Source organism: Macrosteles quadrilineatus, unplaced genomic scaffold, assembly GCF_028750875.1.
Source record: "Macrosteles quadrilineatus isolate MER2022 unplaced genomic scaffold, UCM_ALF_1.0 Scaffold_8__2_contigs__length_117827958, whole genome shotgun sequence".
In the NCBI taxonomy this organism is placed as follows: domain Eukaryota; kingdom Metazoa; phylum Arthropoda; class Insecta; order Hemiptera; family Cicadellidae; genus Macrosteles; species Macrosteles quadrilineatus.
The window spans coordinates 23,165,258-23,188,992 of record NW_026542601.1 but is presented as its reverse complement, the minus strand read 5'-3'; the positions used below and the strand labels follow the sequence as shown (position 1 = coordinate 23,188,992).

Here is a 23,735-nt window from a genome sequence, read left to right as displayed (position 1 = left end):
ATCTGAAAATATTTAATAGAATGTTTGATTGCTCAAAAATTGTTCATCCTTTTAATGATGCACATTTTTGTCTTAGTGAATTATCAATGTTGTTGGTTTCAGATGGTCGTGTCAGTGGGTGGGGAAGTGGAGGGGGATTCTGCTTGGTTTCTGGTTGACTCGGATGGTGAAGACGAAGCAGACACCGTCAGTCTCCGAGAGAGTGATATTGTTGCATTTCTCAACCAAGTGCCTTTTGATGCCATTTTCCGTCAGGTAATTGATTTACTTATATAGGCTTACCTCCGTCAGTAGTCCAAAATTGTGTCTTATTTCAACTAATGTTGTTCGAAGCTTACATGTTTTGTTGCACTGCAACATCATCGGAGCTTTATGTCAAAAACATAAAATAATTTAAACTTAGAACAAAACACGGATCATTTAAAACTTCCATTCAAAACTTCCATTCAAAATTTGAACAAAATACTAAAAATTCAGGAACAATCAATTCAGATTATATTAAAATTAAATTATAATGAATCGGTAAAACTCTTTTTTTCTAAAATTGGTATCATGACTGTATATGCAATGTACATTTATGAAACTATAATTTCTGTGAAAAACCGTCAGGACCAACTTCATTTTGTTGGAGATACTCATAATTATAATACAAGATTCAGGAATAGAATTGGCATTGACAAACATAAACTTGGATTTTATGAAAAAAAGCCAATGTATATGGGGTCAAAATTTTATAATATGTTACCAAAAGCCATTAAATCTGAGAAAAATATTAATAAATTCAAAAATCAACTAAAAAAATATCTTATTGATTTAACATTATATTCTTTCTCCGAATTCCCATGTAAAAATGATGTGTAAAGAAAGTTTTTAGTTCTGTTTTTCTTTTCATGCATATAACTATATATTTTGTTTTGACAGCCTTAGTATTAACCAATCTTAGTTATAATGTATCTTAGTATTCATTAATATTGACACCATTCTATGTACAGAGTACTAATATTGAATAAAGATTTTATTGATTGATTGATTGATTGATTGATTTAAACACAAAATAACACGATAGCACTATCATGACACGGCACAGCAGCGGTTAGACTGTATGACCATGACGCTATTCTATGTAAAGCTGACAAAGGCAATACAACTGTAATCTATATTTGTAAAAGAGGAAGTTTGTATGTATATATATATATATATTTGAATGTTATAGACTCCAAAACCGCTCGACAGATTGTAATGAAACTTTCAGGCATTATTAAGCATTATTCAAGGATGGTTTTTGTGAAGTTTGGTGCAGATCCGTCCAAAGGGCTCCGCCCCAGTGGCTCTGGAGTTTCCCATGTTAACTTTATGAGTAGGCTACTTATATATTTAAATGGAATTAAAGAATCTTAACAGCTAGTTCAACTAAACAATTTGATTCTGTGATGTTCAATAGCATTAAAAAGTTAATAGGTTTACCAACAGGGTTCAGCACTATTTTTTTTTAATTTATGACAACAGCTCATTTGCAACCAAAAGGTGAGTTAAAGTAGCAAACGAACTTCAACCTGTAGGCGAGTTAGCGAAGCGAACAAGCTAAACCTGAAGGCAAGTGAGTGCAGCAAATGAGCTCCAACCTAAAGGTGAGTAAGCATAGCAAACAAACTTCAACCAGGACGTGATGAGCGATGCGAACAAGCTCATCTTGAAAATGAACGAGCATTTGACATAAAACCACATTAGGACAGGACGGCATCTGTCGGGCCAGCTAGTATAAAATAAAAAATAGAAAGAAATTGGTATTGGTGTCACAAAAATTATATTAATTATATTTGTTTAAACCAAATCATTCTTCAATTTTAATTAAGTCCTGTACTTGCAGGTCATTGTATACATTTTACAGCATAGAGCAAAGTAATACACACCGTTCTCTACATAATTGTTGGCTCTTACTTTCAGGGCAATTTATATTGGAGGTGATATTTAGCCTCACCAACAAATATGTCATCACATTATTTGGTTCCCTGCTCCAATTCTCTCCTTATCCATCTTCACTTGCTTCCAACACCTCTGATTAGGTTTGACACCTAATTTCTCCAATAACATTTCTGCTTTTGTAAAGTTCTCTTATCCCTTTATTGTGTCTTCTCCAATCCCCTTGTTCAAATATGTTCATAGATTTTTTCAATACTTTGCTTTCAACACCATTACTTTTTCTCTTCATATTTTTCTTCCTTTACATTTTATCAACGTAAATAAAACATCAACAAAACACATTTTGTTGTATGAATTATTCTTATCATTGTCACCGATTCTGCAGATACTGTCTCCAAAGTGGGGTAAGGGATCTGAATATCATCCTTCATTTTTGTAGTTACATAATTCAGTATTTCAAGTAAAAGGTTTATTATTATTTGTAAAATGAATACCATGCTTGAGGTATTGGTGTATGACGATTTTGTTGTCCTAAATAAAATTGTTACTAGTATTAACACAATAGTATCAATTTTTCTCATAATTGAACAAAGCTAAGTGAATTGGAACGTAACAGGTGCTTCAGATCAGTCTAAAGGATGAGAAGAATGTATACAACTCTCAGCTAGTAACAGATCATCACATGCTCAGACTCATAGCTTTCTGTCACTTGGTGTTGAGCCTGCTAGAGAGTGGACTGAACAACCACGCAACTCTACGCTACAGGCAGTACTCCAAGCGGCTGGGACGCTTAGTGCGCCACACTGCGCAGTACGTCACCGACCAATGGCAGCTGTTCAGGTATCACACAAAGACAAATTGACTCTTCACATTGGTGACTGATATATTTGCATAATGGTGGTAGATGCATGCAGACAGTAAACGGGTATTCCTGCCGATTACTAAACAGATTGGCTAGTGACTACAGTAACCAGCTGGCTTAAGCCATTAAGGCGCTATTTTCTCTCTGCACAAGCATTGTTAGTTTGAATGTTACATATCACACATTTTCTAAACATTAACATCTTTCTTAAATATAAATATTGTTCAAATTTACTATAATCAGCCATATTTTAATAAATTGTAATTTTAAAAACTTAAAATAGCACCCAGTTTTAAAATTTTAATTGAATCAAGGTAATTTTTTTTCCAACTTGGGTCTCTTCTCTTAACATTCGTACTAAGTTTCATAGAGACGGGTTGAAAAGATTGAAAGATAAAAATGTGATTGTAAAAAATACAAAATGATAGATATCTGGTTAACGAAGTGATTTTGGAAAAAGTTTTATTCTTGATTTTCTCTTTGTTTTCTTCCAAGAAATCACTACGTAAATTATGTCCCCACCTTTTTTGAACACCCTGTATAGTGTTTTTTTTTTTAATTTCCAATAAATAGTCTAGCCACTTATTATATTTAATTTAGTCCATAAACTGTTGTTATATTTGTAAAGACAGGTTGTGGATACATACACATCCGTCCCTTTTCTAGATATCTACAAACGGATCAGGTTCAGGGGTTTTCTCCACCATTAATTTGGAACAACAATTTATATTTGCACAAACAAGTTGTATTTTATGTTTATTTAATTTACATTTATTTAAAAATTGGAACTGTACAATTGCTAAAAACTAAAATGAACATTTCTTACGAATGTTTGAAAATGTCTGGGAAGGGTTGACCCCTCTCAACTGACCGAGTGTTACAACTGTTAAGGAGCGAGGGCCAAAGCCAGGACCCAGGTCTGATGGCCAGACTGTACGTAGAGTATGATGCTCTGATGTCTCGTGCTGTTGCCACGCTGTATCACAGTCCTCGTAGATCTGCATGGCAGTTCCTTGCTGTTCTTCCCTTCGGTTCCATCTCCACTCAGAGGTTGTGGAAACTCTTCCGTTTTCTCATCCTGGCCGACGACGAACCTGTTGGTGAGTTCTAATGGTCAATGGGATTTATTGTAGAATTGTTTATATCGTGTTGTTATGGAATGTTTAGTTTTTTTTAATAGCTGTCATGTATTATCTGTACACCCAGGAACTACCTTTTTCACTAAGGGTTCTAAATAAACCATTAGTTCTACCAAAGATTACACATGCTACGCAAAATTTTGCGTATTTTTATTTTTATGATCAATTTGTTATCATTTTCTAAACTATTTTTTCTTTAGTTAACCAGGGATTTACTAGTAAAAATACATGTTTAAAACCTTTACCCTCATGGAGAAAAATGTAGTCCATATATTTTACTGACTTATCAATACAGTTGATACTCAACCATTCAACCTTAACCAGGTGGGGCAGGATTGGATAAGCGAAAAGGTAAGACAAAATGGGTAGCAGAGATGTAGGCATATGTTGGTACGACGAGTTAACAAATTGTGTGGTAGGCCTACTGTATATTTAATCTAACATTGTATGCTAGGGCCTATATGCGAAAACAAACAAAAAGGTATAATTAAATTGTTACTATTTGACATGTGCTCTAGTTGATGAAATACAGTGGAACATACGATTGGAAGAGCAGCTAGGTAGACTATCAGACGCAGAAATCTACTATCTACTGACGGCTATCAACACAATGGCTCTAAGTAGGACTGAGGATGACTGGCCATTCATACAGGCTACAACTCTTCAGCTGCTGGAGGTAGGTCATGATACAACCTCTGAACTAGCTTAACTCAATGTGCTTCAATTGTATTGGTATTTCAACCGTTTTCAAGATAAATAGCTGCTATGAATATAATTTTGTAGGGTTATTATACCATTAAGATTTTCTCAGCAAACCAATTCACTAAGTCACCTCATCCTATTTTAATTTATGTATTAAACTTGTGCGATGATTGTAAATATCTTGGCTATCTTTAGGTTCACCCACATATGCAGCCCAGGAATTAAACACAAAACATAGCAAAACCAACTCTATTAACACAAAAACAATTTCAAAGATTAACAAAAAACAAATGTTTGAGTTTCTTGGAACATGTAATAATAATTTTTAATAAAAACCTCAATTTGGAAAAAAAGTTTAATCCCCACTCACAACACATCATTGCTAACCCATATCGATGTATAATTAAGTAACATTTTTCAGTGTGTAAATCAAATTGCAAAAAGATTATGTTGCTGTAAATATTTTTCCTACAGTCGTTATCATTGCCAAATTTGCTTCCAGATTGGTTTTTTGAATGTAACTACAAGAGACACGTGCCATAAGTCTGCCAGAATCATGCTTGCTAATCTGACGTCAAAATATCCTGCTTTAATGACGGATATCATAGCCCGCTTAAATGGCTCTTCCAACTGTGGGAAAGTAAGTTTTAGTGTTATATATTTATACCCTTTAATGCCGAGTAATTTGGACTTTGGTAAAAATAAGTCTTGCAAGTTAGAAAAAGGAAAAAAGACTACTTTATCTTGCATGACAATATCCTTTTAATAGTTTTATACACAAGCAATTTTAATAAAAATTCCGCATAGTTATGCACAGATGGATCAATTTCATTATAACATGTTCAATCCTCTCCTGCAGTGAAGTAGACTTTATCATTGTCTACGTGATCGCGGAAAAAACCTGGACATCTCTCTCAGTCGTGTGGACATCATCATTGTCTCCCGTGGTAATAAAAACAACATCATTGACATCTGCGATCACGACCAAATCCTTGACCGTTCTCGTTCATGGAAAAATCACTGACCTCTTCGGCCATCACGACAAAACCCATGGCTATGGAAAAATCAGCATCGTCTTCCTCAATTGCGACAAAACTTTGGAAGTTTACTGCAGTTGTGTAAACATATAATCATCTCCTGCGATCACATTTGATGATACAATTTATGTAGACGCATTCTATGATTTTAGGCCTTGTCGTAAAAGTTTGACTCGAGCTAGATTTTTTTTAGTTGGCCTTCAATCTGTCAAGCTTGTAGACTAGGCTCTGCTCGGCTCGAAAATCGAGCCTGTGTTAAAAAACATAACTTTCAGTCAATTAGTTTTTAAGAATGCAAAGGCTCATCTCTTTAGGAAAAACGTGTTTTATTTATCTTGTGTTCATTTTCAGGCAAGTAAATACTAATTTTTTTCACTGTTAATTGGATTCTTGTTTGGTATTTCAGTTGAGTCTCTATCTGATGAAAGAGCTTCCCATAGCCCAATGGCGACCAAATGATACAGACCTAGACACAATCGAGTGCTGGCTGATCAACAACTCCATACAGTCAGTCAAACACGCTCTGGCTAGATATATTGTGTCTACGCTTAACTTGGGATTTGCTACTGATGATCTTAGGTGAGTTGCAGACTTTATATTGCTATAGTATTTCTCAGTACAATCAGTTGCACAGTTGCAAATTTTAATAGCCTAAATCTTTCCAACAGTTTTTGTTTCACGTTGAGTTATAAAATATATAAAAAAAAACAATTATAATTCAAGGTAAAAAGTATTACAATGATTTTCAGAGTTAGGTGTCTGGAAACTTGCATTTTACTTAATTACTTTTCAATAAAAAATAAGATCATTAATGTACAGCAATAGGCCCTTCAACTATTTGTTAAATGTTTCTAAGTTGTATCTGAAGTTGACATGATACTGCAACACCTACTCCATAAATTTTGAATTTGTAGTTAACGCTACTGCATATTATCACTACTGAACTTAAGAGGGGGAGCAAGCTGGTGTAGTGGTTAGAGCGAGGGACTTAGGTCCCGGTTTCAAATCCCGGCAAATCACTAATATGGATTTTATCTAAGTGATAATGCCGCAACACCTAGGTCTAGTCTGAAGTAATGTGAAAAACAATTCCGGGCTTGTGCCTAGCGTCCTAGGAAAAAAAAACTGTAGGGTAGATGTGCACAGTAGAACTCCAACTATCTGAACTCCAATCATCAGGATCGCTAATTTTCGGATCTTTTCCAGGATAAAGAAGTCTTTAACCGTCCAGAGAAATTAATTTTATTTCAGTTTGGGGTAATCCATTACATATTTTACCACATTAAAATTGTGTGAGCAAGTTATGACCATCATACGTCAAGTCTATTGCAGTGTTGTATCGTTGGTGTTGTAGGCAATGAGTCTCTTGCCTAATGCCACTGTCTTATTAGGAGGTGTCAAATTTTCTGGGTATTTGGACATGTGATGCAGTCTGGTCTCAATTGATCAGGATAGTTGGGAGTTCATAATTTAGTGTGGCCTAGTGAAAGTGAGGTTATGTTATGGTGTTTCAGTCATGAGCTGTTCTTGCCTCGTGGGGTACATGTGAGACTGGCCGTAATGGTGCTCAAAACTGCAGTCCAGTGGTGTCCGCAAAGTCCATCAGAGGGCAATGCAATCTCAGACACTGTCAAACAGGTATACTCATATATTCAAGCTCATAATCAATGGATTGACTTATATTAATCATACAGTAGACTCCCTCTTATCCGGACTCCTCGGGACTGAGGCCAGTCCGTATAATGGGTTTTCTGGTTAAACCGACGTCCCTAAAATCTCATTAAAACGGACCGTTTAAATGCATACTCTATACAGTATTTGACTTAAAATTAGGAGAGCATTGTATTTAGACACGTAATCACTGGTCTCAAATCTTTCCCACGAGAACAGTGGTTTCAGTACCGCCCACTTCCTGCCGATCTAGTCCGGTTAAACCGATGTGCGGATAAGAGGGAGTCTACTGTAGATGTAAAGTCAAAGATGTTGGCTATCCTACTAACTTACCTGTACAGGCAATAGTATTTTTTTGGTTGGCGAATTCTTGTTTTCTTTGCATGCTAACTTGACGATTCCTAGTTAGCTGTTAGTAAAAACAAACAAAAATATTATGGTAAAACATAGCAATACCGTACTTATTTCCAAAAAGTAGATTATATTTCCTATAAAATGTAAAAAGATCTCCCACAGTTAAGTGGACAGCATCATCATCTTCTGCAATCACGGCAAAATCTTGAAACCTTTTGCGTCCTAGTAGACATTTTCATCTCCCATGGTCATAAAAGATCATAATTGTCTCCTGCGGCCAGGAAAACCTTATCATGGCCGTATGCAATTGTGGTGAAAGCCTGAATTGTTCATTTGTAGTAGCAGCACCTCATTATCTATTGTTTGAGTCTAATCTACAATCATTTACCTAATTCATACAGAACTTTATCAAAATCAAATTTTATAGATAAACTGAAAGAGACTTTGAGCCAAAAAGCGTATTACAAAATTTAGTCGTTTTTTAAAGATAAATTTTAATAGTTTTTTTACTCTTGTCAGGGTATAATTAGATTAAGGAACCTAGATATAAATTAGATATAAATTGACCATGTACCAGCTTGGGAATTACTTTTGTAATTATTGTATCAGGCGTTATGTACAATAAAGCTTTGTCTATTGTCTATTGTCTATTGTCTAATGTCCCAACAGATGGCTACGTTGGCAGCTCTAATGGCTCGACCTAGCAGTTCAGAGCAGGCAGTGACTGTGTGGGTGTGGCAGATGGCGTACAAGCTCCGTCTACATCTTCTTGACCAATCAGATGCCTCCGTGCGGCACACACTTGCCAACCCCTCTCCTGGCCTTAGTCAAGTGCCTGAGGTATAATTGCCACTTATTCAAGCAGCACTTGACAGTTAACCAAGAAAACTAGTAATTAATTGTTGGTTGTGTGGTTGTGAAATTAAGTCTTTTAAAAATAATTTTTGTTGGTCAAAAGTGTTTAAAAGAATCTGAATGTACAATGTTCTATTGCCTTTTTTGCTAAAAAAGTATGTCCTATAAAGGTTTTGTTTGGATGTTGCATTATAAATATTTCAACCATAATATAACCTACATGGGATAAACCAAAGTGTGATAAGGGGTTTTTAAAGTGTCGACATGACATCTTTGCCATAATGCATAAATTGAAATTTTGCTCTTTGTATTTTTCATAATGCTTGTCCTAAGCATAAGATCAATTTTAAAGGGTCTTGAGAACTTCGTCCCCTTAGTTAATAAAAAATCTCCGTACATTTTTGCTTAGTTTTTTTGTCTAAGCCTACAAATTGACAATAAATTATACAGGGTGTTTTTTTTTAACGTGCAACACAAATTAAAAGTACTGTAAGACACATTTTAATGGCAAAACAACCTTATATTTGGCTATCCCCTGTTTTAGCGAATTTCCCTATAGGGAAATAGCTATTACCGTAGGTGGCATGGTAAGTCCTAGACCCGGGACCGATTTACTTTTTCATTTTGATGTCCCCAGAGGCCAAAAACACCATTCGTTCAAATTTTTATATATGTATATATATATATATATAGATTTATATGTCCGTGAACGCGATAACTTGAGTAATTTTTGTCCAGCATGATCGGACAATGGGAACGGGGCTTTACGGGGGGTTTTATGGGGTAAAATATGGTTTTTCTCACTTTTGACACTCAAAACACAAAATTTCCCAACTTCTCTTTAGAACTTTTTAAAGAGCTTAAAAAACAAATAATTTAGTATATAAAAGTATTTTTGTTCGGTTATTAGTAACGGAGAAAATTAAAAAAAAAAATTGTAAATTTAAAATTTCCATGTTATTCATATGGAGAATATTGTCAAATGTTGTAGTTTGCTTGTTTGTGGATATAATTTGATCAAACTTGGCAAATTTATTTATTTTGTACTAAGCTATCAATATTTTACTAAAAAACACACTTTATTAGTTTCCTTGTAGCAGCAAACCTAGGTACTCGTTAAACCTAATGCTATTAAAATATATTTAATTGAAAATCAATTCAGACAAATGGAAATTCGCTTATTCAGCAGGTTTGCTGCGGCGGGGGTATTCTTTACTTCAGTGCCAATCAGCTGATATGCGTTGTTCCAAAGTTATCTATGAGGCTTAATTTTATTTGGGAATTTATTGTAATTAGGACACAACATGGCTTTTCCCTAATTTTGAAGATTTAAAGTAATACATTGAAAGTAAATTATTGGTTTTATGACAAGAAAGGTTTGAAATTAAGTTTCCATGTATGATACCAGTTCCTGTTCCAAATAGTCAACTATTATTGACATATACAAATTTAAGGAAACCAAATCCGAGTTCAAAGGAAAACTTAAATCTATAGATTTAAGTGAAAGTAAAATCAGGCAGATGGAAATTCGCTTAGTCTGCAGGCTTGCTGCACAGGGGTAGTTATTGTTCACTTTATATTTGGTTTTATTATATTTTGTACATGTCAATAACAGAAAAATTTTAGGAAACCCAATCTGCAGTAAAAAAATACCGCCACAGGGATATCAAAATATAAGGCTATTCTGCCATTAAAATGTGTCTCACAGTACTTTTAATTTGGGCTGCGCGTAAAAAAAACACCCTGTACCTGTTGTTTCTTATGACTATGAATTGAGTAGACTAAAATTGGTGTCAAAAATTGATTATTTGTTGTTTGTTTAGGAAATGGCCTTAGTAGAAAAATACCTCAAAAATCACCAGGCCATGGCTGTATACATGAGTCTACAAATTACAGCAATAGGTAAGATTTGCATTGTCATTTTCATAGATAGATTTTACACATGATTACTCTTAATTGCTATAATTACTCATAATCAAATCATCTCATTGCAATTTCGTACCTTATCTATTCTTATGGTGTATATTTTGTTCTATTTTATTTAATTTAATTTCATTTCATATAACTTTATTCATTTAAGTACAATACATAGATACAGGAATGGCGTCAAGAGTAATTTAATAAAACTATTAGTTTATTATGTTGCATAGCCTAATTAGTTTAATCTGAAAAAACAAACAAATTATATTTATAATGGTTTAAATACCTGCATTCAGTAATCCAATATGCTGCGTGTGGCAACTATAGTTTCGGTTCACAGGGAACCATCTTCAGGCCGTACAAGGCGTCGTTATTCACTTCCATGTGATGGTTCCCTGTGAACCGAAACTATAGTTGGTTATCATATATCATATATCATATATCAATAAATATTATATATATATACATAAATATTCAGATTTTTTAGAAGCATTGCTTTGTCATTTACTTTTATGAATTATTTAAGCATTAAAATTATACATGTGTATACATTTTACGTAATTTATTTTGAACATTGTAGACTACCAATTTAATATAGTTAAATAGAACCTTTTGTACTTTTGTGTCAAATTATTTTATTGGTGATAAAATTTGATTTGCTTTTAAGTTCTTAAATACTTGAATTTAATTAAAAACCAAAATAAACTGTTATAAACTATAGGCTATGAACAACCGTATTCATTGCTAAATGTTGTACAAGAGAAATTGGTCATGAATCTAATAACAAACATAATATTAATACATCGTGGAACTATTGATCACGTTTCTTGGATGACTAACTTAACAATATAAAATTATTGTGTTTCTGTCTGTTGTCAATAATTCTTAGTTTCATTGATTTTCTGCCTAAATTTAAATAAATTTTACTCTAAATTTTTCTCTAAATTTTTTTTTATTTGAAGTGCTTTTGACAATTAAAATAAGCTTAAACCCCTATTTTTTTGTTTCAAAACTGCAAAATTTTCACCCCCGGACCCCCCTTGTTTGCTGGGGGGTATTCCATACCTCCGGTGTTTGCCCCCCCCCCCCCCCAAGGATTTGGTGAAATGACGCCACTGGTCACTTCTGTGCTTTTATAACATAAGAAGGCTCGTGTGATGTTTCTCAAGTTGTGTTAAGGCTCTAACTTTCTTTGTTAATTGTTCTAGGGTAGGTATGCTAATATTAATAACCTCATTATTGTATGTACAGGTCATAATGTTCCCTTGATCTGCAGTCGAGGGTTTGCTCTATTGTCAGTCTTGCAGTCCTGCCAACTCTACACAGCTGTTATATCATTGTTGCAACATTTAGTCCCGCTTTTCCTAGACTGCCCAAACACACTGATTAAATCTGACATGTAAGTTGAGGTCATTGTCCTGTAAAATGTGTTTTAAACCGTGAGTGGTATATGCATTTAATTTACATAATTTTGTCATCAATTTAATTTCTAGCATTAGTTATAGGCCTACATTAAATGTGTTTCAGGTTTCTATCAACAATTTTAACTCTGCTCTCGGCTGATCGAACATTTTTCAAAACTGCTAAGAGCTTGATAACAACTGACTTTCCCGGACACATTCTTCAGCAGTTTGGTGATATGATTCACTACCACTTGTACAACTATTCCAAGTGAGTTGTTCTAATTCAAAACAATATTTAAAAAATTATATTCTGAGGTTTAGTAAAAAACAAAATTATTTCTGTTTATTTGTTATTAAAAAAATGTATCACAAAATATCATTTTTTGCCAATAGTGAGGGAGTTTATTGCCATTTTGAATGTTACAGATACAACTTAATGTCTTCCACTCCCCTGGCACAGTTGTGGCTGCAAATCTTGTGTATTATGTGGAGTGAAGAGCCTACCAGTGCTTCTTACCTCATGGATGTTGTGCTATCATGTGCATTCTTTCGACCTGACATCTCAGCCATGGCCTACGACAACCTGGGCCAGTTATTACAGGTGAACAAAATTGTATAGGATTTAGTAGTTAACTTGGTACTTGGTTTGTTGGTTAGATTGTTTTTTGAGCTTAACCTTAAGAAATAAATACTTTTTCTGTAAAGTACTCACATTATTGACCAGAAAAAAGGGATTATACCAGTATTTCATTATAAATATTGATAAACACTTTAAAATATTACACCGATATGCAGTTAAATATAAATTCTTATATGCTAACAAAAGGAGTTTAGGTGACAGCATAGCCTGCATTATGCTCTGTAGTTTGATGTTTAGTTTTCGATAAAGCACATTTTACAATCTTTCCAACTATTATGGGTGAAGTTGAGATCCTCAATATTCTCCGCCCATTTCCATCCGAATCTCCTTGCCATTTCCTCTCCTAGTCTTCACTAATTTCTCTCCTGATCCTCTTTAGGTGTATCAGGAGATAAGTCAGGGCTTCCCTCCCTTGGTATGTACTTGTATGTTTTGCTGAAAATGCTAATTTGAATATTAGCTACCCCAACCCTATATGTAGAAGTTTAATCATTAAACTATTCGTAGTTGTTAGTATATTTTAATAAGTTAATTCCTAGCCATGTAACATTTTTTGTCAGTCCTAACACTAGATTTGGCATTGATCTGATGTATCATACAATGTCTTGTTATAGTGGACGAAGTCGGAACATAAAGCAGAGGTTAGTTTTTCTGTTCACATACTGCTTCTCGCAGTCACGCTTAAAATGCTTTGGTTTTTGTGTTAACTGGCAATTGTGGTGATCATATTGAAACCTAAAACTAAATATAAATTATGATGGCGTTGTCTATGTAATCTGACCTGATGTAAGGGGCTGAGGTTTAGAAACATGTCAGAGTGTGCGTATATCGAGATCGGCTCTCACAAGTCCAGTACCAAGGTTCCATCCGTGACTTGCCTGCAAGGTATCCAAACCAATAGTGTTGGTGATCACCAGGTTTATTCCCATTTTAATTTTGGCAATGAATAGACAGCCGATCAACAGAAGACCGAGGTTGGAAGAAACACATTTGCCAAATAAGAGGCTACTTTGTGCACCAGTAGTGCAAAAATGTTGCCGAGTTGAGAGGATGCTAGACTCACGTTCTCATCCCCGACATCCCATTGTGGATGGGAGGCAGCATGGGATGTTGAGTATTTCGTTATAGGTTGCAGAACATCATCGGAGCCATACTTCATGGAGAGGACACCTGGAACTATGTCACACAAGTTCAGTTCATACTTTAGACGAAAAAGGTCGATGTTGATCGGCTATAATCCACCCGATACATAATCGTAAAACTCCAATGTGACATAATTCAATGGCCTATCATATATATCAGTTCCAGGCTGGTACCCTGAGAGGTGAGAGGTTGGGTTTGTGTTAGGAGATTTAGCAAGTCTCACACTCAACCTGTAAAAGGATTCCCAACTCATTCCACAAAAAAACTGTTCTATGATCTTGGGCAGGAATATTAAAACGTAGGGCCTAGTCTGCTATCCTTCATCACCTTTGCGCATAAGCTAGCACGATGTGTGACCTTTTGTTCTAAGTTACTACCTTGTTTTATTAAAACGATAAAAAAAATACAATGCAAAGGTGCAAATTTTAATATAATTTGTTAAAATGTATTCCCGTACAGAATCCATACTGTGAACTCCATCTCCTCTTGATATATCGCTCTGTGGTGTATGCGCAGCGCTAATTGTGTCGCCAATTAGTAGACCATTACCCACTTGTGTCTGTATAGACATGTCTTCAAAATACATAGTAGCATGATGCTGTTGCTTGTTGAAGCTTTGTCCTGTATCAAGTGCATGTCTCGTTTTACAGCAGCAGAAAATAGTTGAGATGATTGACACAATAAGTACAAAGTAACATTTTTTTCTTGTAATCACCACTATCAGCGGTAGTGTATGTAACTGCCAATTACAACCTCGTGTTCAGAGAAGGCAGCCAATGAAGTATCATTTTTGCAATCTTAATTAATTTGCCAATATGATTTTCAGAGAGCTCCATGTCCATTGTATCAGACTGGATAATCTGCTATATACCAGGTTTAGTGTTACTCTAGCTGTTGTTTGTTTACAGACGTTGATATCCACTAGTCAGGCCAACTCTCGCCTCTCCTCTCTCTTCAGCTGGATGTCCAGCAGTGCCGTGGCGTCCTTGGTGCCCCAGGGGTCATCCTGCCCTCAGGCTCCTTGGTTCGCTTACTTTGCTCTTCATGTAGAGGAGATCCACAACCAGGGATCCAACGGGCTGTGGCGAGAAGTAGTGAAAGAATTGTGTTTTGCCAGTGGAAAGCCTAATGTTGATAATGCGGTGAAGGTAAGTAGTATACGTATAAGGATATTAAATTATAATTAATTGGCTTTTAAGAAAAAACAACCGTGCATAAATAATTTGACTTGGCTAAATATCCATAAACTTTACAAATTCTATACTTAAATTAGGGATGTTCACGGAACAGGATTTGTTTCAACTGTCAGCAATTTTGTCGCTGTCACAGTAGATCTCGATTTCACGATTATTGCAGAAGATAATGATGTCTCTGGAAGATGTTGATGAATTCACCAACATATGATGAGTGACATAAAACCATGCAACAAAGACTGAAAGGGAATTTAAAATTTTAAAAACAAGTTTGCCTTGCTGCACACAAAGAAGAATTCCTTTCTGTCCTGTCCCAAACTACAAGTACAATCACCTCTATAACTAGCGTCTACTGGAGTGTATGTTACTGTTGAGACTACAAGGTTGTTTTGTATTTGACAGAGAGCCTGTGCTACCCTCAAACTGTCTGTGATTCCTGCCTCAGCTCTGAGTGTCTACAGATGGAGTATGCAAGCTTTGGATACACCAGTGGACCACCCCGTGCTACCTCTTCTATGGCAACGCTTCTTCATACTTTACTTCACTCGTCTTATCTCCCCAAACGGGTATGTAGGTGTTGGAACACACATTAGCATTACAAGTCTACAGTGCATAATATTGTAATAGTGGGATGCCCACTTCCATTACCAGTTAAAATGTTAAATATGAACTGTATTATTACACATACAGTAATACTGTAAGTAAATATTATATTTACTGTATTAAATATAAAGATTATAACACCTGTGAAGTAGTTTCAGTTAGATGGTCACCCAATAGCCATTATGTTGATTTTACATCAATTCTGGAGGCCTGAATAGAACAAGTGTACTGTTAGCATTTTACTGATTGGTTTATTATTCTTGGAAATACTGCTGTTATGTTACAAATTCACTAAATATCGGAGACTTGACTTGTTGTAATATTGTAATATTTTTAGTGTGGATCATGGATCTGTGGGGTACAAAATGTTTGAGGGACTCACATACCAAACGTATCACAAACGGCTGAAGCGCAAACTGAGTGACTGTGTTGAGTATTTCCGAACAAAAGCTGGTGTTCCAGAGATTTCTCAGGAAAAGCATCTTCTATACGATACACTGTCAAAGTAAGTAAATAACTGTTTATAAAATGAAACTAAGTGCAAAAAATATATCATGAGCTGAGTTCACTGGCTTCAGGTCTAAACGTTTGCAAAGCAATGCCACAACTTCTCATGCAACCAAACGGGCTGTTTTCTGAGTGAATTTTGCTTATTAACACATGTAAATATTGATACAACTAGACATTCCATACCCATTATAACATTTTCACCAGTTTTAAAATAAAAAATCTAGTAGTTAATGTGAGCCACTGACACATTGTCATATAAGTACTGATTTCTGTCGATTTCACGAACCCTATTACCAAGTCAAACTGATGTAACGACTTACTGTGAGCTATGTCACTGTGGCAACTACCCATACGACCCATCTGCTATGACAGCAACAAAATAATAAGGTAGGAAATCAAATTTATATACGAGCACATTCTATGACGCTCAGACAACTATGTTTTTTTAAACAAGAAATTGGCGACAGCTGGTCTATATAGATGGGATGTCTACTTCAGTATCCAATAGTCATTGGTAATACATATTAAATTGGTTCAGTCTAGTATACATATCCTGCACAAAAATTTCTTTAGTTTTCAAATTGTATTTTATGAAGAAATGTAAAATTCCTTATAACTGAGTTGAATCTTAGCTGTTACTTTTTATATCTTGTAACAAAGTCAATTACCACACAAATCCATAGTGCCAGTGGTACCTGTACACGTTTTCTATAATATAAGAATTTTTGTTTAAAATGATACAAATTGCAGACTGTACGAGACGTTCTCACTGTGGCTGGATGAGCCGAGACTGCATGAGTCAGGACTGTACATACCTGCACTGCCACTCCAGTACAACCCTTACAAGCTGTCAGTCATCACGTCTGCAGCTGAACAGGTAATGGCGTGTAGTCAGGGACGAGGAATAGCTCTCAACACTGAGACTTACACTACTAGACCACTCTAGTTGATCCAATGCCAGTTAATTATTTACAGTAGACTCCCTCTTATCCAGAAACCTTTTAACCGGACATCGGTTTAACCGATGGGACACTAGGGGGAAATGACATCTCTTTAACCGGACAATTTTTATCAGCACATTGGTTTAACCGGACTAAATCGGCAGGAAGTGGGCAGTACCGAAACGACTGTTCTCGTGGGAAAAATTTGAGACCAGTGATCACGTGTCTAAATACAATGCTCTCCTAAATTTAAGTTGAATATCGCAGTAAACAGTCCGTTTTAATGAGTTTTTGGGGACGTCGGTTTAACCGTAAAACCCGTTACCCGGACTGGCCTTGGTCCCGAGGAGTCTGGATAAAAGGGAGTCTACTGTAGATGACTGTACCAAATAAGGGGGAAGGTTCTTGTGCATGTGCATCCTGCTTGCCACTGATTGTAAGAAGAATTCATGTGCAGCACCTTAAAAAGATTTTTAGTTTCCTTATGGTCGAGAACAATCCAACGAAATGGTCTGAATATATCCTATAATGTAAACCTAGCCTATTTACAGTGTATTAATTATTATTATTAATTATCAATTGAGATATATTTTAACCCAAATATGAGTGAAAGTTAAATATAGAATCGAGTGAGATGATTTGTGTAGCTTTTGTTACTGACTAAGATCTACTGTTTCATTAGCCAGGATAATTTATTGAAAGCCCAACATTCAGGAATAGCTGGGTCCAGTTTCGAACCATCAACTAACCTGTCTCAGGATCGATCCGGCCACCTCTTGATTGTTAAGCTACCACTCAGCTACCCAGCCAGTCTATTGCTGGACATATCAAGTCTGTTGATAGTTTCAACTTGACCTTGTTTGACCAGAACCCGTGGTACGAGTATGTGGACTACGATACAGTGAAAGCATCACAGAACGCTAGCATAGAGCAATGGCAGCGCACTCAGGGCAGAGACATAACCTCTCAGGCCAAGCCTCCATTGCTGAACATATCAAGTCTGTTAATAGTTTCAACTTGTTTGACCAGAACCCGTGGTACGAGTATGTGGACTACGAGACAGTGAAAGCATCACAGAACGCTAGCATAGAGCAATGGCAGCGCACTCAGGGCAGAGACATAACCTCTCAGGCCAAGCCTCCATTGCTGAACATATCAAGTCTGTTAATAGTTTCAACTTGTTTGACCAGAACCCGTGGTACGAGTATGTGGACTACGAGACAGTGAAAGCATCACAGAACGCTAGCATAGAGCGATGGCAGCGCACTCAGGGCAGAGACATAATCTCTCAGGCCAAGCCTCCATTGCTGAACATATCAAGTCTGTTAATAGTTTCAACTTGTTTGACCAGAACCCGTGGTACGAGTATGTGGACTACGATACAGTGAAAGCATCACAGAACGCTAGCATAGAGAAATGGCAGCGCACTCAGGGCAGAGACATAATCTCTCAGGCCAAGCCTCCATTGCTGAACATATCAAGTCTGTTAATAGTTTCAACTTGTTTGACCAGAACCCGTGGTACGAGTATGTGGACTACGAGACAGTGAAAGCATCACAGAACGCTAGCATAGAGCGATGGCAGCGCACTCAGGGCAGAGACATAACCTCTCAGGCCAAGCCTCCATTGCTGAACATATCAAGTCTGTTAATAGTTTCAACTTGTTTGACCAGAACCCGTGGTACGAGTATGTGGACTACGAGACAGTGAAAGCATCACAGAACGCTAGCATAGAGCGATGGCAGCGCACTCAGGGCAGAGACATAACCTCTCAGGCCAAGCCTCCTCAGATCACCGAGGATGGAGACCCGATACAGCGAATCAACAAAAGGTAATATTAACGCAGTAGGAATTTTTTTTCATATTGACATTTATATTAAGTGTAGCTGGGTAATTGTGCAAAAATTGTTAACTTTTTAATTTTGTGTATTTCTAAGCTATTGGCATTTTTAGGGTTTTTGTAAGGGAACGATCCAAAGCGTAATCTTGTCACTATCTTCCATCGCCCTTTTATCAGATATCATCAAATAACAAATGCTGTGTAGGTCCAAAATTTTTCCTCCTTGAAATTGAATCACCAAACTTCATATTTGAATAAGTACATTATATAACCACTAGGTATTTATTTAAAACTTAAGAAACTTATAAAATACTTATAAAACTCAGTTGAACACGTACTTTTAAAAACCGTCCAAACAATAGTACCTACTCATTGTTTATTTTGACAGTCGGTTGAAAATAGGAGCGGATCTGGTGTGGAATCAATCAATGACACTAAGGGCTGGTACACACACACTGACTTTTGTCGTGCCCCTGTACGACTCAAGAAATCGTATATCTGCACGACTAGTAGAGAAACAAAGTAGGCAATGGAAGTCGCATGGGGGTGTACACACTAGTGCGGCAGCAGTCGTGGAGGTGTCAAAGTGGTGGACGACAAATTTCAAGTCGCGCCCTACACCGACTGGGGGTCCGACAGGCAAGTCGTGTCGTATGGGCTCACAACTGTTCTGAGTTGTAGCGGGACATGGCGCTATACGGCTGTCGCGTCGGTGTATACACACTAGTGCGTCTCGGGACACGACTGCGGGGCGCCACGCTGGGAAGTTTAGACCCTGCCCCGCCATTTGTGTGTTTAATTTTCTTATTTTGTCCCTAATAGTATCCAACAGGATGTCAAATGACATTGGCGACATTCTGAAATATCCAAACAACTTTTTCCCATCACTTTTCAATTCGTCAAACGATACACTAAACAGTCCTTTTGTCCTTCTCTCAAGTAAAAAAGGATCTGTTTGGATACTTCTCTTCTACGTCGACGTTTTCTCCATATACAAGAGAAGGAGAAGGAGAACCTCTTCCTCCGGCGACATCCTCACAAATGAGTAGTCCTAAAGCCAGTAGAATTTGCTGTTGTGTTTGCTGAGTCGTATACCGATACGACAACTGTCTTGAGGTAACACGACTTTGTCGTATGCCAGCACGACACGAACAGTCATACTCACATGCCCCCAAGTCGGTGTGTGTGTACCGGCCCTAACTTGTAATTTTGGTAAGAAATGAATTGTTTAACACATTAAGTACTGATGATTTTTTTCCAAACAGGCTGCAAACTTATGATTCTCCACTGCCTCCACCACCACTTAAGTTCCGCCAAGCAGTCGTCCCTTCAATACATAGGGAGGCTCTTTTACACAAAGGTGTAATGCTGGATTCACTGAAACCTTCCTTTAAGGCCATCCTTGAATATGCTCAGTAAGTGAAAAATGTAGTATTGTATGTAACTGTGCATGCATAGGGTATGTAATAAAATAGTTTGGTTACACTGACCTGAGAGAGACAGTTTCATGTTATTTTATCAGCAATTTTAAACTTTTAATCTGTTAATAAATTGTAAAGTTTATTAAACTTTACAATGTTTAAAATCGTAATAGGTAGGTATGCTACTCGAAACTTTCATGATAAGTTAAAGACATGTTTTTTGAGTTATTAGCAACTGAACATTTACTTAATCAAAATAATCCATCATACTGACTTCATTGTAAAAAAACAAATCTGCAATTGTATAAAGATGGGTCTTGGAGTTAGCAAAGTTCGTAGGTTTTCAAGGGAGCCCTAGCTGTTCTGAGGTAGAGTAAAAGGGGAAAAGAGCAAGTGAAGCTCTAAACAAATTGACAAGAAAATCAGAAGATAAGCAAGGCTCAGCTGATAAGGAAAGGTTTAGAGCTGCACCCAATAATAGAAAGACATGGCACTGCCTCAGACATACAACTGTTAGCTTTGAAAATATTCTGTCTATCTCAATGTTAGGCATAAAATCACATTTTTTGTTATCTCACTAATTAATAAAAATGTTGAAATAGCTAGAATACATTTTTTTACATATGAAAAAATATAAATATTTGTATGATTATATGTAGGTAGAATATGAAAATTACTGTTGTCCTTTTGACAGGTTAGGAGCAGGGAGGGTTTCGAACTACTGAAAACATTGGATTATCAAATTTTTTTCCTAATGCATTCAATTCAGAGAAACTGTCACCATTATCTTATAATGCAGTATTAATAATTATTAGGCATTTTGCGACAGTATGAAAACACAATTAATTTCACAAAAAGTACTAAACAGTCAAGTGATTATTTAAACTAAACTACACAATGATGTTACATAATATTTCAGAGTGGGTGAGTCATGTTGCTGCAGGCTTGTTTTGTATTTGCCTAAAAGACTGCCCGTGGTGAATTGGCCTATTGAGTATGTCGGATTATCAAGCAACTGTATTTGAACATTACAAATAAATAACACATTTGTTAACGTTTATGTCTGCAGGAACTATAGTCTTAGACTATCAGAACACACTGCGTTGGATTGCTCGCTGATGGAGTTATTGCCTTCGTTGTACACCCACATAGAGACGGAGATTGCACTTCACGCTGCGTGTGACACCACGGACCCTCGCGTCAAGCCTCCGTCCGCACATGCATTGAACTGTGCCGGTCCTGCTGTCATTTATATCAAGGTATACCTCAGATTCCATTTACAAAAACCCATAGTTTAAGTAGTTAGTTTAGGTGAATTAATATTGTTTGTTACGATTGTCTGACCACACACTCACATTTAAAAAAAGGCAATGTTTTAAAACTTAGCCAAGTAGCTAATTCTATTTTTGACAAGGTATAGTGTTTGCTACCTTACCTGAGAAAATTTCAGGGAACCCTTAAGGTCAAGTCACACCGAGCTCGCTCCCGCGGCGGGAGCGAACTTTGGAGAATCGCTCACCATGTTATCAAATGTGCCAAGTCACACCGCCACGTCCGCCTGCTGAGCGATTTTTTGAGACTACCGCTGCGGGAGTTTTGTCTAGCGCATGCGCAAATAGGCATGTCGAATGGCCAAGCTATTTCAAGTTTAAAAGTAATACAGTTTGAGATTAAATTTAACATGTTTCTTTTGTTTGATGATATGTTGTTTTGTATTATCTCCATAATACCTATGTTTATTTTCAGAAAAAAACACTTTTGTTTACCATACAAAAATAATGTTTACGGTGAAAATTTAATGTTTCCCATGAAATTTTTTATATTGCTGTTGTATTAAACAACGTTTTATTGTTTCATCAACTGTATCAATTTCAATTTGCAACAACCAATCCTATACAGTCAATGTCAACTTGAACTTTCAATAGAAGGCTTAGCAAAAAAAAAATTACATTAGTTTTAAAATGGTCTTATGTTTTTAATTAAAAATTAAAAAGTATTTGTAGTGTAGCGAAAAATAACGTTCAAAATACTGAAAGCGAATAATTTATCCTCAACCATATTTAGAATGCTTGCACTTCAAACAAAAGGTCTAAATTAAATTTAAAAAAATAATTACAGTTAACTTTTTAAAGTACACTAACAAATAAATTAAGATTCAATTGCTTCTTAAAACACTTTACTACTTAATAAAATCTGCAAACTTACATGGCATACTAAACAGAAACAGATAAAACAAATTGTAATGAAATCATCTCAAAACTCCCACCGCGGGCGCGAACTTTTGGTGTGACATGGCTCGAGGAAAAACATCCGCGCGCAGTACTCCCGTGGCGGGAGCGGTGGATGTCGGTGTGACATGGCCTTTAGGAATACATTTTTCTTTAATCACCATTTTCTTGAAAAAAAAAAAAAACTTTGCATAGGCCCTTTTTTAAAGAGTCCTATATCAGGATGAAATAACAGTTTGTGACCTTTTGTAGTCCATCTGACCCCTGCATAGCAATCTTTTCCAACTAAGGTAGCTGAACTCTATGCCTTTTAAAAAGGTTTAATTGTTATTTGTTAAGTTAAGCTATACAACATTGGCTATCACATAATACCTCACTAACCTGCCTCAGTGTTATTAAAACCTCCAACTTATGTTGCAACTAATCTGCTCACTAAGAGAATGATCAATTCCTTTGTTGACATTTCATTCATAAATAATTTACTAACCAAAGGAAAATAGGATTTTGGGATAAAATACAAAATGGTGCACAGGATGCACATTAACATTACTAACTAATGACAAAAAGGCTTAAAGTTAATAAATGCTTTATTTTGAAATGGCGACCATACGAATGTAGGTATTTTAAGCCAAGTATGAATGGAGATGAGTGTGGGATGAGTGGCGTGATCTTATAGTCTTGTTAGTGACTAAGGCCGACATATTCCTTAGACTAAGGCTGTTAATTAATAGCCAATGCGTTCGCATCGAGTATGCATCGAGTAATATTGTCCTTGGTCCCATGTCTTGTGCTCAAATCATTAAATAAATGCTGTTCTAATGCAAAACTTATACACTTGTCAGATATAATGATTGTTAATCTTCTGATTTCTGCATGTATAGATTTCACCCGCTTGCATCAACGAGGCAGTCCGCCAACAAGTAGACAACAATCGCAGTGAAGTAGGTGGATTGCTCAAGAGATGTATGCAGTCCCCCCCAACGACTGTGTGTGCTGCTAGTGTTCATATAGAGAATGCTGCTCAGTAAGTTTAAACATCATTAGTCTACATGATCAACAAGTTTTGGGTAACTGACAAAAGTTTACTTGCTGTGTTTTGTAGAGCCGCGATTGTTAAACTGAGTTGTGTATCACAAAAAATGTAAAGTTTTGTGTTTTGTAAACAAAAGACAAAGACATTCTCTTATCATCCATGTTTAAGTATATTTTAAAACATCTTTCAGATTGTTTAAAGCCCAACTCAGCAAAATTGACCACATATTTGAAGCTGAAAAATGACAACATAACAGAAGAGTCATTTATCTAGCCTATTTATTCGATATTTAAGAAGTCTATTAATCTAACAGCTTTCAA

At 36.2% G+C, this 23,735-nt stretch overlaps 1 protein-coding gene across 1 annotated transcript in view; it reads left to right on the top strand.

Moving 5' to 3' along the window:
- Positions 1-23,735, top strand: part of LOC129000265 (ectopic P granules protein 5 homolog) — a 77,918-nt gene that overhangs the window by 16,009 nt on the left and 38,174 nt on the right. Inside the window, exons 7-28 of the mRNA XM_054427225.1 lie at positions 103-255; positions 2,537-2,760; positions 3,674-3,882; positions 4,440-4,597; positions 5,126-5,263; positions 6,067-6,239; positions 7,175-7,298; positions 8,355-8,525; positions 10,364-10,442; positions 11,712-11,859; positions 11,988-12,131; positions 12,290-12,464; positions 14,555-14,794; positions 15,242-15,405; positions 15,780-15,947; positions 16,703-16,829; positions 17,762-17,891; positions 18,025-18,213; positions 18,487-18,724; positions 19,999-20,148; positions 21,224-21,413; positions 23,264-23,406. Coding sequence (XP_054283200.1) covers positions 103-255; positions 2,537-2,760; positions 3,674-3,882; positions 4,440-4,597; positions 5,126-5,263; positions 6,067-6,239; positions 7,175-7,298; positions 8,355-8,525; positions 10,364-10,442; positions 11,712-11,859; positions 11,988-12,131; positions 12,290-12,464; positions 14,555-14,794; positions 15,242-15,405; positions 15,780-15,947; positions 16,703-16,829; positions 17,762-17,891; positions 18,025-18,213; positions 18,487-18,724; positions 19,999-20,148; positions 21,224-21,413; positions 23,264-23,406 — 3,635 coding nt within the window. The remainder of the gene's footprint in view (positions 1-102; positions 256-2,536; positions 2,761-3,673; positions 3,883-4,439; positions 4,598-5,125; positions 5,264-6,066; positions 6,240-7,174; positions 7,299-8,354; positions 8,526-10,363; positions 10,443-11,711; positions 11,860-11,987; positions 12,132-12,289; positions 12,465-14,554; positions 14,795-15,241; positions 15,406-15,779; positions 15,948-16,702; positions 16,830-17,761; positions 17,892-18,024; positions 18,214-18,486; positions 18,725-19,998; positions 20,149-21,223; positions 21,414-23,263; positions 23,407-23,735) is intronic.